Genomic DNA, 18795 nt, shown 5'->3' with positions numbered 1-18795 from the left:
GTCCTTCGAAGAAACATTCGATCCCAGCACGTCGAAATGTTTTAACACCTTATGTCTACCAAAGGTGCGGTTGATAACTAAAATGATGGCGCACCATAACGGAGTTTGCTGTAGAGCGACTGTTAGCTATGTGCTAGCGAGCTACTGTAGAAAGTAAAGCACTTGTGAACACAATGTGGTTTCCCAAATTCATCCACATTTCACTATATCCCAAGTTAAAAGGCTAGAGCTCAATTTATAGCCTAATATCAAAACTTGGACTAAACTACGGCGCACTTAGATCCTATCAGCGAGCTTACCGTCGCCGTTATTGACTGACTTCGAATGGTTATACAAAAAGTATGAAATCATTTTTAGCCGCAAGAATGCAAGATAAATAATGAGGGTCAAAAATGCGACGCCACCAAACACTAGGCTCTGTATCCCCGTGTGCTCCAATGACCCCCGTGAGTTCCTTTGAGGCCGCACACCGCATCACAGCAGCACGCAGGTATCTCGGGGCGTGTGGCGAGCGGTGACTGAGTGGCCGGCACATTGGCTCGGATGTGACTTTCAATCACGGCGGCGCGCCCCCGCCCAGCAGACCTCGCTGTGCTCGGCGCGTTCATAAATCAACCCCGGCTGTCTCAACTGAGTGGGCTGCAGGGTTTGAAACTCTCCAGAGTGTAATGTGTGATTTAACTCAGGCTGGGCCTCTGTTTAGCTGCAATGGTCAGCAGGGTCACTGCTGGAATCGCCCTTTGTAAAATAGACGTCGGGTCCGTGCTGCACGTCTGGTGTTTGTCAGCAGCTGAGGGTTTGGAACACAACGAGTGTGCAGGGGTTTAACTTTGATGTTTTTAAGACTTTGTTTTCATGAATGACGCTGATGAAAGAGCATTGTTGTTGCGTAGTAGTAGAACCTTTCTTGGAGGCCCATAAGGACTAATAAGCAATGCCAACAAAATGGGTAGAGGAGGGTTTCTTTAGAAGAAAAGTGATGCAGTGCCATGTCAGGAGCTCTTCGATGGAGAAAACATGATAAATTGCCCACATAGTGGCCTTGAATGGAGAAAACATGATAAGGGGCTGAAAGGGGGGGTGTTTTCAGTGGATGTGATGCAGCCTCTTAAATTTACTGTTTTAAAGCCTCAGACCGTCACAGTTTTACCATAAATGTTAAGGAGCTCTATCCAGACACAGGGATCTGTACTGCCAGCGGCTGGTCCATAGAGGGCAATGGGGCATAATGAATAAAAATAATATACATTTTTTGCTTCTTTATTATACTAAAAATAATTTTACAAACAAATCATTTAGATATCTGTGTGAAATATATGCCTTTCTTGCACGTCCTCTGCCTGTCTGCACGTCTCATCTGGGCTCCGTCCCAAAGAGGCGGGTCTAAGAAGCGGTTCCAATCACTGATAAAGTTAGGGTTAGGGTTAGAATAAATAAATGCTAGATATTTAACTAGCAAAGTAATAATGCGTCTATGATAGCCTTTTTTTTGCATTGAATCATACTGGGATGTTTACTCAAACTGGCCCTACCAAAAAAAGATATCCACCAGCCGCCACTGTGTACTGCTCCTACTCTATTATTGGCTTGCCATATGGGGCATAAGGCTCCCAGAATGCCCGTCACTGTGGGCTAAGCATCCAAGCCCAGTCGGACTGAGCCGGTAATTCATCTTCTATGAGGTCAGGTGGAGACTGCAGGCTGTCATCCTGATGTTATTGATGGGCTGCACTTGAGCCTCAAGGAAATGAGCAGTATTCTGAGCTCGGTCCGCTAAAAGAGATTACACTGTGGAAAACCCTGACTTCACAGGATGGTACCATTTTGGGATGCATTGAAGGACTGTTTAATGAAGTAAGGCATACTAAGTGGGTCATGATAGGACCGTCGTACTGTTCACACAGCCCAACACATGTGTCCTCGTGCAGCCCAAACACAGCCTGGGCAAGAACGTAAATAATTCTACAACAGGGAGAGATGAAGAGTTATTTTCCTTTCTCAGTCTCTGACAGCAGATTACAGTATAAACCTTGACACATGTTCCGGATCAGCTGACGCAGCAGAGGGCTACGTCTCAAGACCTTTCATAGGTTGTACTGTTTGTGTGTCTGTCTCTGCGCGCTCAATCATAAAGGTCACGCTGTGTTTGGTGTGCGTCCCAGCTCTCATGCCGTTTGACCTGCACAGCTCGACCTACTGTGCATGTGTGCGTTGGTTGGGTATTTTGTCATAGAAGCCATGCCGTTTGACATGTTTCCACCATGTGCCTGATGTATGGATCAGTGTTTATATCAGCGAGTGGGTGTGCAGCCTGCTCCTCGACTGGCTCTGCGCCTGTTGACAGCTCCTCTGCTCCCTGTCAAGCACCAGTGTGTGTGTGTGTGTGTGTGTGTGTGTGTGAAGAGTAGCTGTAGGAGCAATACCCAGAGAGTAGAAAGAGGTCTGGAGTGTGTTTACACGCGTGTGCGTGTTTATCTCACTCCACAACTACGTCGATTTTTACGGAGACAAATCTTGAAAGCTCCTACCGCTCTCTTTCAACAAACTCTTAACTCTGGACCCTTGAAATGTGCCGTTTAAGGCGATGTATTCTGTCTGCCTTGCATCAATGTGGAGTAAATCGATCTGACCTAATCGTCTCCTCTCTGGCATCCCCTGCGTCTCTTCACATCGATTGCATTCCATCGCCGCCTTTCTTCATTTTCGCGTTTCCACTCTTGCAATTTCCCTCTTCTCCCGGCTCGCTTTTGTCCCTTTCCTCCCTTTCCTCTCTTCCCGTCTCATATTCAGAAGACTGTGTATCCACGCCGACGAGTGAACTTAAGTCTAGTCTAGAGCGGAGCGGCCAAGTGTCAAAGAACCGCACATTGATGTTGAAAATAAACAGAGCTGAAAAGCCAAGGAGAGACGTTGGAGGGGGGGGGGGGGGGGGGGGAGGCTCGCGGAGAAAAAGAGACTCAGAAGAGAGAGCAGATAATGGAGGAGGAGGCATGAAATGTCATATTGTGTTACCAAAAAAACATCTCATGCATATAGCTGAAGAGGAGGCGAGGGGGGGGGCTTTCACATTGTTCTGGCCGGACTCCCGCGGCCTCACAACCGGCTCTGACCTCACCGCCCAGGTCCGCTGTGTGTGTGTGTGTGTGTGTGTGTTATTCACAGAGATGGAACAGCACCGTGTGGTTCTCTTCACACAGTAGCCGCCTCCCAGACGTTTGCCTTCTTCTCGTGTGCCGACACATCTGGCAGTTTTTAACGCGGGACACCAAATTGACCCAAAAGGATGCCAGCGTGCAAGTCGGGACGTATAAATAGTTTTTATACTCCAACACGTATTCAAGCCACCTTGTGTTGCTCCTGAACAGACATTGATTTAAATCGTGACACACTGACCGTTTTTCTGCTGTTTTTTTTTTTTTTTTTTTGGACACCTGGCTTCACAGATGTGGGAAAAAACAAAAGCCCAAGTCAGCCGGTGACTAAAGCTTCCCCCTCAAACACGCTTACGTCCAACGGAGGCCACAGCAGGAGAGGCACCGCACCACCACAGACAGACATGCGCTGCACGAAAAGAAAGAAAAACAGGGAGTTAGAGTTTCACTGCCACCCAACTGAACTCTTTACATCCGAGCGAATGGAGCCTGCACAGACTCAGACTCTGAGCCCTGTGAACTCACGAGGCAAGAGCTCCATGTCTGAAAACAATGTGGGCCGACCGGGGCCAAACCTCCTGTTGATCCTTCGGGCCTGTGTCTTTGCTCTGCTGCCACGAATGTACCATACATGTAGCATGAGAGCTGTTTGCGCAATAAGATAATCTTCAAAGGAACCTCATTAGAGCATTCGGGCAGCTTCAAAAGGAGGTCGAGCCAAATCCAGATTCTTCTCAACTTAACGATGACATCATCGGACCCTTCGGGCTGGAATTCGTGCGTCGCTCCTACACACCAGTGCAGATCACAGGCTTTAATCTAGTGCTGTTTATACTGTGCTCACCATCACAGCCAAGCACTGGGCGCCTCTGCTGACCCCCTACTTGGATAAACCACAGACAGGACGTTGACAATGAATAGCAAAAGTATTATACGGACCAAGCATTAGCCATATACATCATATTTCCATAACACTCTGTCATGAATCCATCTATTGTCCGGTGCTGAGACTTGCAGCAGCATCCCACAAGCTGTTGATAATGACATGATGTTAGCTTATTATTCCAGCATCGGAGCAGGCGAGGCGCAGGTCTGCTTGACAGCAGGCGGGGTCTTTTCACTCCTCCACCTCTTCCCCCCCCCCCGCTTTAGCTCTCAGGACGAAATGGGGCAAAATGAGAGGATAACAGGGGGGTTCCACGTATGGATAATACAGTCATTCACAATGACACGGTGCATCATCACGGGGTCACTTTCCCAGCCGAGCCTTTGATGTGACAGCTTTATGAGCCCTTGAAAGAAACATTATGTACAAATATATATGTTGTACACATACACTGCTCAACACGAGCCGCTTCGGGGAAACACTGGTTGACATTAAAAGGAGCTGTTTCTCACACTTTATCATTACCACCACTATGACTCGTATGTCATATCCGCAGTAAGGAGGTAATGGCGGCACAATGTAAACAGTGATGATAAAGTGCCCCGTCGATGGACCTAAAGACCGCCACTGATGTAAACTGAACTACCTTAATCTCTACTGTGAATAACAAGCGTACAGCCGTGTTCCGCTTTCCTTACATCACCCCGAAGCAATGGAAGGGGAAAAAAAAGACTAGAGACAGAAAAACAGCTCTGGCCATGACCCCCGGTCCCTTTATCTGCTCCTCTCATCTTTCCCCTCCTGCTTTTGCTCATCCTGGCTGATGAAGATAGACATCCACTGCCTGTGTTGACACTGCGAGGCCGTGGGGGAAAAGGATCTTTATGCAGACACGCTGCCACCAAACGCCGTCTGATCATCGCCGAAAAGGTTCAGACGACTCGGACCGAGTCGATTTGACTTACTTCGGGTTTAATTCTACCCGTCTCAAGTGACATGGGCTTAAACGGACTCATTTTGGAACTCCTTTTGACATATTCCGACGCCTTACATCACCCTCCTCCCTCTCGACCGCCTCCTGCCCCGTCCTGGACGTCCAGAGAGGGACCCCGCAATAACATCGCACCGGAGACTCAGTCAATATTATTCCTAGGCGATCTTCAAAGGCGGGACAGAGGATATTGGACCCCGAGCGAAGAGACGGGAGAGTGTGTGCGTGTGTGTGTGTGTGTGTGTGTGCGCGTAGTCCGATCCGAGAGCCGAGACAGCAGACGGAGACAGAGAGCGTTCCCAAAGCTACGGGCCGCTCCTTCATATCCATCGAGCCCACGTTGCCCTTTGAAGCCCTGTCTCTCTGCCCTTAGGTTAACCATCTCTCATGCGTCCTCGCCGTTGTCCCCCCCCCCACCACCGCTGGGCCCCGGTGTGCATTCCTCCCTCACACCACTAGGGGTCCCTGTGTACATAACAAACAAATTGCATTCCAGCCCTCCGTTACCGCTATCGCTGCAGCGGTCGTTTGGCGTTTCCTCTCTATCGTGTGGCGCTGGTAGTAATCGAGGGCGGCACCTCGATCGTTACGTACCAGCGGACGGGTAATGATGCTCAGGCCCGGGAGCTAATGTTGGGGTTTTGTGGCAGGACTTCTGCACAACATCAGGCAGACAGAGAGACAGGCGCGGAGCCTCAAGGACACGTAGACACATGATCCCTTGGTGCTGCGGGGGCCACAAACATTAACAAGGGCTTTTCACTCTCTCTCTTTCTCTTCTCACTATTGCTCCCAGCTGGGGCACAAAAATGGAGAAAAATATAAACGCACGGTCAATAAAAGTATCGGCAGGGTTCAGTTGCAGATGTGGTTTTAACATTTTTGAAAATACCTGTGTATCAGAACTTTCTTTTAACTCCACGCGTCCCCAGATGTGCGTCTCCGCGGACCTCGGCTAACAGGACATCAACTTTAAAGTCTTCCTTGGTCCCCGCGTATATGTGCGCTGTGCTGTGAGCGCTGGCCCCCCGTCCAGGAATCTCCGGCAGCCAGCCGCTCATAAGCCCTCCGCTAACCGGCCAGGAATGTGGAAAAGCTCCTTCAAAGAGAAGCCCAAACGCAAGGTGTGGCTGGAGCAAGTACCTGAGTCCACAGGTGGTCGCGATAGAGCGGACGAAAGCGCTGTCTGGAATCCCACACCTGTCGGGGGGGGGAAGGATGAAAGGATGTGATCCAATCCATCGTGCAGAATTATAAGACACAGAAATAGCGAACTCTTTGGCCTTTTTCCGAATTCGCGGAACTTGGCAAACGGCGCCCAATAAAAGAAGCGGAAGGGGTCAAAGGGCAGAAGCGTCAACAGTTTTACAATGTGAAGACAAGCTGATCAAAGACACTCTGCAGGAACGCCCCGACCCGCCTCATCGGAACACTAAAACCCAACGCGCTGCCCAGTGAGGAGAGCGAGAAGAGGAGTGGAGGACACGGCCCAGAGGACAATGGGCTGCTTGTCCCACTGCAGGGAGGGGCCCCCGTGCAACTTTTTTTCTTTTCTTTTTTTAAAGGGGTCTCTCCGTGATAAAGTTCCCCCGTACTTGACTCTGTCGCACCGTCTGCCACTTGGACAATGACTGAGGTCGTGGCGGAAGTGAGTGAGTGAGTGAAGAGGAAATAGTGCTTATTTACATCTTTGGAATGGGGGGGGTGCTGAAAACCAAAAACAAACTGAAACGTGGGGCTCATGGCGACTGACCTCATGGATCTGTGTTGCTGCAGAAATCTGATTCAACTTTAGCTGAAATGAGGCTAAAAAATGTCTGATTTTAATACATTTCAGCAAGCTTCTTCATTTGTTGAATTAAGCTAACCAAGTTAACCACATAACCCCCCTATTGATTAGACTCCTTTATGAAATACTAAGCTCATGACAGGAACAACACCAAGTTGAATGAGGCCATATCTAATCTCAGGCTTCTCGCCACTCGGTGGGGTTTTACACCCTGCCATCCCTCTCTGAAGAAGCACGAGTGTGATTGTGAGTGAGTGTCTGGGGATGGGGGTAAAAGAGGAGGAGGAGGGTGGTGGTGGTGGTTGGGGGGGGGGAGGGAGGGGGGTGGGGGGGGGGGGGGGTACTCAATTCGTCCCACCTCCCTTCTCTTCCAGGCAAGGCGCTCCTAACTTGCGGAGCGCGCACTGCGGAAACTCTCCAGCGAGTCTTCGGCGGCTCGTGCTTCAGCTCTGCACCGAGTACAAGAAAAAAGAGAGAAAAGAAAAAAAAGGAAACTGTCCGAAAAAGTTCCAGACAGGAGGAACAAGTCCTCCAGAGCCCGGGGATGGTCCTCCAGCGGCGCGGCACATCTGAGCCGAGAGGCCACCGGTAACGGGCTTTTTTTTTTTTAGTTTTTCTTTGTATTTATTGTTATAATTATTATTATCCCAGAGGAGTTGGACTCGGAAGAGAGAGAGACAATCCGAGAGCTGGTTGACTCGCAGTGCCCCGTCACCTCGACACTATGGTGCGTCTGCCGGGATCCAGCTTGGTGCTCCTGTGCGCTCTGCTGCACACGGTGGCACCCTGGGGCGCACACCGACCGGACAGACCGAAGCAGTGCGACGCACCGCGGTCGGTGAGTTTCATTTCAAAGTTGTACCTGCGACCTGTGTGTTACCCAGAAAGTCAAGTCGGGTTGTTTCCTTAAAAACGTGCAAATGGAGAAATAATCGTGAAATGTGGATCGGCAGGATGGCAAAATCAATCATATAATTTAATATAATTGTGCAAAGAATGACGCTATTATATATTACGATATTTTACACATCTGCATTTAGCTTATTTTATAAGCCGCAGGATGCAAATGTACGCTTTAATTGCACTATCAATGGATCAATGGTTGAATATAATAGCCTATGATAATACTAAGATAAAACAATAAAAATATACTTTCTGCGGTAATATTATTATTATTAATATGTGCAGTGATGAAACACTGTCGCCTTGCACTCAGTCGTGTAAAGAAGTTTCAGGTATTTCAGAACCGACGCATTAAATCACTTTGAAGAAGACATGCGAGAAATTGTTAAAGCTTCACGACTTTACGGCTGTTTATGCGACAAACGCGAGGGGGGGGGGGGGGGGGGGAGAGACCAGCCAGACAAGTTTCACTGACCCCACAGGCGCGCTCGTGTTTCAGCGAAACGCACGCGGCCTTATTGAACATTTATATGCGCATATTGGTAAAATTATGGATGTGGCTGTCTGGACGTTGATGTGTCCGTCTGAGTTATGGGCTAAAAAAAAAAAATAGTACCATAGCGACAGGCTTTTTAAAAAAAAATGTTTTAAATAAGACACTTGTGCGCACGCCGTATTTTCGAGCTGACAGGCTATTGTTTGATTTGTGCGTTTTGCGTGAGAGATCAGTGAAGGCTTCGTGTGATTTGCAACGCGTCAGTCAGTGCGGCGCTCTCTGCTTTCTGTTAAGAGTCATTTCCCCATAAAAATAAGGAGCTCCCCCACGAAAAGTCCACGCGCCTTAGCGGAATGGGGATCCGGCCTCTCCGGCAGGACACGCACCACACGATCCACGTCCAAAAGGTCTTTATTTTAGGGAGCGGGCCACGCGCGCGTTCACGGATGACAAGATGCTGCTGAGAGAGAAATAACTGAAAGCTCATTCATTATGAAGAGAGCAGAACATCCCATTTGAAGACTCCATTGGCTTTTGGGACAACGTTGGTACCGTTAAACTCATCATTTGAACCAACGTTAAAGGAAGTCTTGATTAAATTTGAGAAGTTAACATTTTCTAAGAATAACTTTATTTTACAGTAATGGGTTTCATCCCTCAAATGGCTGATCACACAGTGTCCTAAGAGCCAGACGTTTAATATTGTTTATAGGAGTTCATTTCTTTTCTTCATATTAATGCCAACATCAAAGTCGGAACACATGCGCAACACATTTGCAGAGCAAGAAACACGCTTTGCGACGCAACGCGGCCCTCGTGCTCATTTAGAAGGGTGGTGATTACGTCCTTTCCATTGTGACATTGTTCAAATGATAACCGCACCAGACATACACTTCCAGTAATATAAACCGTAAAGGACAATAAAAACGTGCCGAAGCTGCGGCTGTCAGCAGCCGACCTCTCCGCCTGGTGTGAAACATTTCACAAACAAAAGTATCACAGTGGGGTCACAATGGAGGGCAGGTTTCTTTCGGCTTTTTTGGGGGGGGTTTTATGAGCTCTGAGCGCAGTGTATTTGCACTGCAGCCTTCAAAACGCTGAGGTATGCGCCCCAACAATACACGGGGGGGTCTGTTCGCAGCCCCAAAGGCCCCTCCTTAAAACCTCCTGACCACATGCATCCCACGCAGTTATCTCCACAAAGTGTTTCAAGCGCTGAGCCGAGCCGATGAGTCACAATGTGTCGGCTTCAGTTGGATTCCTATAAAATTATATTTGTTTTTTCCTTTTGCTCTCGAAATCTTAACCACCTTTAACGTATTCCTTCCCTCCCTCCCTCCCTCCCTCCCCCCTCTCTCCTCGGTCTCCTCCGCAGCAACGCGACATGAACTCCTTCCTGTGGCGGGTAAACCGCGCTCCTCCTCACCCGCCTTCCTACCTGTTCGGCACCATCCACGTGCCCTACACGCGCGTCTGGGACTTCGTCGCCGACCGGTCCAAGCAGGCGTTCCGCAGCAGCCGCAACGTGTTCTTCGAGCTGGACCTGACCGACCCTCTGACCATCTCCAGGCTGACCAGCTGCCAGCTGCTGCCCCACGGGGAGAACCTGCAGACGCTGCTGCCCCGAGACCTGTACCGCCGCCTCAAACGCCACCTGGACTACGTCAAGCACCGGATGCCCCACTGGATGACCGCCGACCAGCGCGGGCGCGGCCTGTACGCCGACTACCTGTTCAACGCCATCGCGGGCAACTGGGAGAGGAAGAGGCCCGTTTGGGTGATGCTGATGGTGAACTCGCTGACGGAGTGGGACGTGCGGTCCAGGGGGACGCCCGTGCTGGACCTGTTCCTGGCGCAGGAGGCCGAGCGGCTGGGCAAGGTGACGGGGGCGGTGGAGCGGGTGGAGGAGCAGTGTCACCCCCTCAACGGGCTGAACTTCTCTCAGGTAGGAGGAGCGAAAGGAAGCGCGCCGGGCCTTCGTGGGCTCTCCTTTTTTACGCTAGATGTGTGTGTGTGTGTGTGTGTGGTTGTGTTTGTAGTAGAGCAGCAGGGTGAGCTCCGCACAGCGTGAGAGTAAAAACAATTTAAGGGAGGAAAAAAAAAACAAGTGATCAAAACCTTTCAGCCGGAGACAGCTTTACGGTTATGGATGTCCGTCCACCTCACTGAACAAACACTCAACAGCTGAATGCGCGGAGGGGGCCGCCGGGGCTGAGCCACGCACATGCAGAACGCATTAGAGGAGGGGAGAGGAGGCGAAAGAAAGACCAACATAAACCTCCTCCTTCTCTTTTTTGATAAGCTTTACTCGCGTAATCGACGCAACCTTCGATCTAAATCGACGAAATAACGCCCCCCCCCCCCCCCGCACGCGCGGAGGCCCGCCGCACGCACGCAAAGCTCCGCGTGACAGTTCTGAGGGGCTAATTTGAGAGGCGGAGGCCTCCCGGAGGCCTCTCCTCTTTCATCAGCACCTCCCAACTACTGAGCTCTGCTGCGCGTAGGAATAAGCTCAGCAGTATGTGTGACTCTGCGGTCAATGGAGAGGAGGCGCAGCTGATGCCATTAAGGAGGGCCTTGCAATCTGTTGTGTCCTTATCTTAAAAAAAACGGGATCCACGCCTCCCGTCTTTTTTCTCGATGGGGCAGCCTTTAGATTTATTGTGAAGCCGCACAAGAGAAGAGAGATGCGGTTTTATGTAACACGCAAACAGTGTCCAAAAGCTCTGTTTATGCTTCCTGAGAACTTTAATTGAACTGTAAGAAGCATAATCTATTGCTCTTCGGGGAAAAGAACAGGCCCCGCATTTTACAAGGGGCGGTAACGGCTTTACAAGACAGGTGTTCAAATTCCGATAAGAGTTTTATAGCTATGGAAATCCAGTCAGAATTTGGATCGTGGCTAACTGGAATTTCACCCCTCCAGAGCACAAGGAGGATTTCCAACCCCCTCGTTCCCAAATATGTATGAGAAAATTAGCTATAGCTGAAACTGACATGGCAACCATTTTTCACAATTCTAATAATTTGTGATTTAATCTGGACAGTATGGCTGATGGATTCCCCTCTCGACCCTAACAAAGAGGAGCTCAGAAGCGTGTGGGGGGAGGGGGGGGTGGGGGGGGGGGGGGGGTGGAAAGGCAGCGGAGACTGATGTGAATCTTCTCACCGCTGACGCTGATCTGAAACATGAGCAACGCTTCAAGGGGAGATCGGAGAGTCAGGAAACCGTCCAAACCCCCCCGACAGCACACACGTTATTTCTTCCCAATGAAAAGCAGTTGCTCACAGGATCCTGTAACTTTGACTTCGACTGGAGGCTCGCCGCTGATTCATCATCGGACACATTGTGGCTGCTTTCACACAGTCGCCTGGGCCTCAGTGGTGCTGGCGCTGGTAGATGGGTGGTCCCAGAGGCGCTGGTCCGTACGACTACAGGTCGGCGGTGACCTCCGTTCTCTTCCCCGAGGAGGTTGGGAGCGATCTCCAGTCGAAGCGGCTGATGTCGAGAGGACGAAGAGACCTCCAGTGGGCCGCGGCGCTCTTTAGATCGTTTGTGGTCTGTCTGCCGGAGACCTTTCTACGGTCTACCGCTTAGATCACGGGTGTCTCCTGTCTTCGTGTGTGTGGGGGGGGGGGGGGGCTTTTTGTGGGAACGAAGGCGGGTCGTGGTGCATGGTTCTCCTCCGGTTCTCTGGAGCCCGACGCAGCCTGACAGCTGGCACTGATGTCTTTGTGAATACTTTGAGCAGCGAGGGGGAACAGCTGGATTTGAAACCATTGCAGCCTCAAAGAGAGAGAGGGGGCGGATCGGGGGGGGGGGAGACTCCTTCACAGCCGGTTCGCTCAAGGGCAGATTAAGGAATTTAGGTAACCACATACATCGGATAATCACAAGATGCAAGGTGCATTTAGCTCTCATGACGTTGAAACCACAGAGCCTTATTCTCATGTTATTGGCGTTAAGATGTGGAACAGATACCTCTGTGGTGTTAATCTGCTTTTGGGAAACCTGAGGGCGGCTGCAGCCTGTGGGCCTCTCTCACTCCCCCCGAATAAACACCCCTATTTATTTTCCCCGGGTCGCATTGCAGCCGAGGCCACTGGCCCATGTCCTGGAGAAATTACATCATATCAGTGGCGCCTGTCTCTCGGGTGGGGGTGGGAGGGGTCAAGGGTCTCGGCGGGAGGTGGCGGTGGAGCCGTGGGGCAGCGGAGCGGTGAGGAGACTGGCGGTCTGCTTGGTTGGGGGGGGGTCGGCACTGGGCACAGCGACCTCGGACCCAGGTGATCCGTTTTCAATCCGCTCACGGTCTTCTTCGGAGCCGCGGCTTGTGCAAGTGGGTGAGACGGCGGCTGACAGCGGCACCCCCCCCCCCCCCCAAGTGTTGTCACCTCGCGGCTGGATGAGGGCAGCGGGGTAACTGATGGGAAGGCTGGGAGGTGACGGAATACAGTTTCCTCACGGCAGGAGGCCGTCCTGCTCTGTTTACAGCTTCACTGACAGCCCAACATGTCTATTTCAATCAGTCAACCCCCCACAACCCCCCCCCCCCCGCTGTCAGGCTGAGGCTGTCTGTGGTGCTGACTCTGACTCTCATGCCGAGGTCGCAGTGGGCCACTCTCAGGAGCTGGATATGTGGCTAAGCTGATGTGAAAGATGATGTGATTACATTTAGATATGTCTGATGAAAAGGGCAAGGTGATGGGAATGTACACAAAGTGGTCATAAAGTGGAACTTCTGTCTGTGTGGGCCAAAGACTTCAGCTGTGCTCAGACCGGCACGATCACTATTACTTTACATGATATTACATTTTATTTGCATTTGGTATTCCAATTCAGATTGGGCCAGTGTATGGCCCTAGAATCATGTATAAAGTAAAATACAGCACATATCCACAGATCCAGAGGTTTGTTTTATTTGATGAGCATTTGTGGGAAGCGGCGAGTTTAATATTGTGATCCGGGGGCCGTGAACGTCTCCTGGCCTGGTTGCTACGGGTAACAGCAGTGCGGAAGGGAAAATCGGATTCTCACGCGTCGTATCGAATCGCGCACAATGCTTTCAAAGTTTGGGTTTGAGGCGACGTGGCCGACTGACGGCTCTCTGCTCTGCTTTTCTTTGGACCTTCCTGCATCCTCTCTCTCTCTCTCTCTGACATGTCCCGAGGCTCCGCTCGCGCCATTGCTCATCTGCACGCACGCCAAATGGAAAAAAGAGGTGGAGCAGGGAGGAGGAGGAGGAGGAGGAGAAGGGGAGGAGAAGATTACCTTCCAAGTGTGCTGGCGACATGTATCCCCTCTTTTAAACATGACATCGCAGGGTGTTTCACATCTAACCCATAATTACCTGCGCAAATATGCGGAAAACTGCGAGAGGGGGTGGGGGGCGCGTATCAAGCCCGATCATCTGGCCCCCGCCGGCTGGGCAGACGGCAGTCTCTCACTGTTGCACTAATGACTAAATAGGCCCTTTAATGACCAAATAGCCCGCTGCCATCCAGAAGCACTTAGACAATTACATGCTGGCCAGAACACTTAGGGCTGATGGCGAGGTGGGGGCACAGCGGCAGGGACGTTGTGGATGCTGAGAAAACAGCAGCACTGTGCACTTGACGACTAAATAAATCACAGTTTCATTTACTGGGGTCATATTTTGCGGGGGGGGGGGGGGGATTCTGAAGGCTGTGATCGAGTTAAGAGAGCAGAGAGCTGACGGGTCGGATACAAGACATGTTCCACTTACGCAGAGTGCCACAATTTCAGCATTTCCTTAACTGGAGTCAACACAGCTGTCACGATTACGCTCTCCTCTCACTCACTTGACTCAAGTCGAAAGTGGCAAGTTTAGCAAGTGAGGCGTGCGGGGAAAGTGGGAATATCAGCATCTTTTATTCCGAAGGGGAGGGGAGGGGGGGGGGGGGGGGGGGGGGGGGGCCTAACGAGTCCAACAGAGGTCACTTCCCCTCCGTCCCCACTGACCGAAGCAATGACTCCAGCACAATCGTCAGAGAGACCCGGGTTTGTGAGCTTGTCCATGCTTTAGTGTTTCGATGTGCCAAAATCCTTCCCACGCCCACGCACTTTGTCGGAGGCGCGCTCAGGCGGCCTCACGTCGCGCCGTGGATCCATTCTTCGTCCCTTAGAAAATGGAGAACCGGAGCACGCGCTCAAACCGTCCCGTGTTTCCGTGTAATTATGTTGTCGTCCCAGCAGTGGAAACTGCAGCAAAGCAAAGGGTGTTTGAGGCGTGTTTTCCTTGCAGGCAGTAGTCTCTGAGACACGTTATATTTCCACGGTACATATTCATCATCATGCTCATCACAACAAGGGAAACTGCAGTAAATAGTTTGGAGCTGGGGTTTATTTTCTATGGGAAGGGCAGGTGGTTTCCAAGCAGGCTGAAGTTAATCTCAGGTTGTCTGGGCCAGAGGCTGATTGATCACAGACAGGAATGTGACTGACTGATTTCCTCAGAGACCCACTTGGCCCCTCTGGAATGTTGTCTTTTGGGACGTCGTTGTTTTATAACCTTTGTCTAACCTGGTTAGCCCCCCCCTGAAATCTGGGGGTCATTGTATGTATCTGTGGTGTGACGTGTGCGTTGCTCGGTTTCACCTCATTTTGACTTTGAGACTAGCCTTGCGTGAAACAGTCTGTAGCTCCGTTAGCGGATCGCTAACAGTCAGAAAACCCACACAAGCTGATACCCCCTTGGCAGAGGCAGTATTGCTATTAAAAACAACTTGTTTGGGGGTTAAGGAGACATCCTGGTTTGCAGGTAAAAGGAACTAAACATCCAAAATACCCGACTACCCGACCCACTGACTCCTTTGCTCCTGACAGAAAGCAGGAATAATTCCTTCACTTGAATATAAACAAAAGTGTGTGTGTAACCTGCGTCCAATCATTGGACTGTGAAACCCGGAGTTCCTCCTCCTCGGGCCTGCAGTAGCACAAAGAGACACGGACAATTGTAGGGCTCAACGGAGCAGAGTGGTGTGAGGAAGAAATACCCAGGAACCAACGATATGTACGAAAACAGCCACGAGAACACGACCAGCGGGACGACGTGGCGGGCCGGGTGCCCACGTCGTGTGGTCTGAGATGGGACGTCTCAGCCTGCTGGTGACATCAGCCACACATTCTACCACACACCTCTCTCACACACACACACACACACACACAGTCATAAACAGGTGCCAGTAGAGAACAACGGTGTGTGTGTGTGTGTGTGTGTGAGCCAGGCTTGTCGGGGGATTAGGCAGCATTAGCAGAGCCCTCTCTCTGAACCCGGTTATTAATGTGACCCATGCGTCTTCTGTGCCCCCTCTGCCTTGTCCCCATTATACACAACTCAGTGGAGCACTTCAGCACTCCTTTCTATAACCCCCCCCCCCCACCCTGATCCTGTAAGTCACATAATAACGTTTCATTCTCGTTTTTTACATTTATTTATCCAGTCAGGCTGTTTTTCGTAAGTATATTTGCAGCAATAAGAAGCTTTAACCACAGACAAAACTGGACTAAAGCTACACACCAAAAGTAGCAATACAACAGTGTATAAATTGAAATTAGGCATAGCTTTGGGATATGTCATTGAGTTATCAAATAAATGTAAAAAAGAGGGTGGGTAAAAAGCAATATATTAATTGTAAAGGGCGTTGAAAGCGGAAATGCTTAAGAAAAGGACGTGTAACCCGACATTTTAAGTAGAGACGATGCGTGCCGCTCAAACTGCCTGTTAGACACCTTGACAAAAAGCCCCCCCCCCCCCCCCCCCCCCCCGACATGCAAGTGGAGTGACGCCCATTACACATCCCCCCCCCCCCCCCCGCCTCAGAGCTCCTCTCTCCTCTTGAACGAGGCAGACGGACCAAACAGCGGCCTCTGGCAGAGCGGCGGGGGGGGGGGGGGGGGGGGGGCAGGAGACGCGCTCCGGAGCCGTCAACAAGGCTTCAGACACAAACCCCGCTCTGCAGGCACAGATCACTGCACAGATAAACCAGAAGCCCAAACACGGTAGGCCTGACCTCACAGGTCAAACGAAGCCGGGCGGGGGGGGGGGTAAACGTCAGCGTTACTGTGAGCATCTCGTTGCAGGCGCTCGACGCGCTGCGGCCCCCATCGCCCCCCCCCTCCTGGTGGATGCACTCGTTTTAACCCCCCCCCCCCCCCCCCCGCGTGCCCTCGGCTGCTAAGAGGATTTCAAGCAGTGGTGCATTTTCAGGCCTCTGTTTCACCTTCCAAATTAGGGCTCGCAGAACTTCCCAAGAGCCGGATTGACAGAGGGGGCCGACTGCCCTCGCCCTCTGAACGACCCCCATCTCTTTGGCCGAAGCCCCAAAGCCCCCCCCCCCCCCCCCCCCCCCACCCCCACAAACCCCCAACCAGTACTGCCGTTGAACATGACTTTCCATGTTCCTTGAAACGACACCGGCCTCAGTCAAATAGTTTGGGAAAATTGGGCCTTAACAAGATAAGCGGTTTAGCGATTACGGATGAATGGATTGAGATTATTTATTCATTTTATTATTTCTCACTGTATGTTCCTGATATCCGGACAGTGACGAAGAGCACAATAGTGTAACGTCCAGAGACCTGACTAAGCTGTCTGCCGTTCCCTCCATTTGGAAAACTCAATGATAAATATCAATGATACATTTGGCTGCCCTGCTCTTGACATGTGACCAGGTCAATCCCTACCACGGGAGAAAGGACCAGAAGAAGAAAAAAAAAGAAGAAACATAGAAACGGATTATGAGAAAGAGAAGTGGAGGAACAGCGGGGGGGGTGGAGAGCGAGGAGAAGCACAACAGTACCCCCCCCCCCCCCCACGCCGCTCAGGCAAGACGGGAACGAGACCAGAGGAAAATGAAATGGTTCAATTTAGTGGTACTGGGAGGGAGCCATAGCAACAATAACAGAGGAAACCTTTCACTTCATCCACTCAGCAGTTTCCTCCGTGCCAAAATAAAAAAGACAACAACGAAAGAAAAGAAATAAAGAATGCCGCAGTGAGGTTTCTCTTCTCGTTGTTTTTTTTCTCCCCCACGTCACGGTCAATCTCCCTTGTCGTTCACCGCGTTTTTACAACACAGTTGTTTTACTTCTCCCGAGGCTTTGCGCTCACTTGGCGGCCACTGCAACAGTTTAAAGCGTAATATCCAACATATGGCAGAGTTTATGCAACGTAAGTGACCGGGACGGGCTCTCTGAGGGGCGCCGTCGCTTCACGGAGAGCTCCTGCAGGTGGAGGTGATAAGGGAGCAAACTAGGAGGGGGGGGGGGGGGGATGGGTGGGACGAGGAGGAGTTGGGAAAGAGGGTCCCCTCGGCGGAGGGGTCCCTCGTTGGCGCGTTGGTCATGTGGCGATGTGCAATTGGCCCGTGGTCACGCCAGAGCTGTGCAAACAGATTAGCGGGGGGGGGATGAGGGGGGGGCGGGGGGGGGTGTATGTCAGGCTGGAGGGCCGCGGAGGTGAATGCGTGTGTTGTGGGGGATCACAGATGTGGGACTGTGTGGGGAAACGGTTTGATGGAGTAAGGGCTTTATTAATGGTGAACGGGCGGCTGACTTTGACGAGGGCAAATTTGTCGTCGCGGGCGACGGGGGGGGGAGACGTCTGGAGCTCAAGTCTCTCTGCGCAGTTACACGTGTTTATTGAATATAGTTTTATAAATATATATATATATATGTTCATTCATACACCAATTTCTCAACGCTTCATTTGCAGTCAGTAAATGAAATGATGTTTGCACTACTCATATATTCCAGAGGCTGTTAGTGCCTGGCATTAATGCCACACTGCACACACTGAATAAAAAGTTAAAAGTGTGACCTTGATATTCCAAAAGCCTCTCACAACACAACTCGCTTGTGGTTCACTTGCGTAGCTAAAACTAACACCTTGTTTTATTGGTGAAAGGTATTTGTTATTTTAAGGGAAATAGGTTGACAGTTTGGAAATGCACTGAGTTCTCGGCTTAGAATACAAACTGTAAATTTGGGAAACAGCTTTCCTGGCTCCGTCCGAAGCTGCCTACCGGCACCTCTAGCCATCACTAATCAACACTTTGCATCTATAAAAGAGTGTAAAATGACCGCTTTCCTGGCTGGGAGAAGGCACTTCCTGAAGTCTTGCCATCGCTGCGAGGTCGCCAGGCAACCAGTGGATGGGTGGGACCAGATATACGGCGTTAATCATCGGGCCTCAGAGATGCAGGTCCTGAGGGGCTTAAGACTTTTCGAGGGATTCAGAAAAACAGCCGACGAACAGAAAGATGTTTGAGCTGAAGAAAGTCATTGTGTGAGCAGACACCGTTATTGATGCCTCAGACCACCTGCCTGGTGGAGGGGGGGGGGGGGGGGGGGTTCTATCTATCTACTCTACTCCCCAATGTGAATTGCAACTGAGAAATACTTCTCTTGCTTAGAACGGTCTCTTATATGTGTTGAATTGGGGCCACTTTTCGGTTACTTTCTAACACAGGAAATCAATATTTACACTTTCTGATTCCACTTCCTAACAAAATCTAAATATGCGGATCCTTTTCTTGTCCTAACAAAGACTTTTT

At 50.8% G+C, this 18795-nt stretch overlaps 1 protein-coding gene across 1 annotated transcript; it reads left to right on the top strand.

Annotated features, from left to right (window-relative positions):
- The first annotated feature begins 7204 nt into the window (after positions 1–7204).
- On the top strand, positions 7205–10452 carry trabd2b (TraB domain containing 2B). The gene is made up of 2 exons (XM_062563557.1): positions 7205–7656; positions 9593–10452. Exons 1-2 carry the CDS (start codon positions 7543–7545, stop codon positions 10286–10288), a joined length of 810 nt encoding a protein of 269 aa, XP_062419541.1. The 5' UTR covers positions 7205–7542; the 3' UTR covers positions 10289–10452.
- The last annotated feature ends 8343 nt before the right edge of the window (positions 10453–18795 follow it).

This window comes from Pungitius pungitius, chromosome 7 (genome assembly GCF_949316345.1).
Source record: "Pungitius pungitius chromosome 7, fPunPun2.1, whole genome shotgun sequence".
Taxonomy (NCBI): Eukaryota; Metazoa; Chordata; class Actinopteri; order Perciformes; family Gasterosteidae; genus Pungitius; species Pungitius pungitius.
Note: the sequence above shows the minus strand (reverse complement) of the source record. Positions and strands in the feature narration are given on the sequence as shown.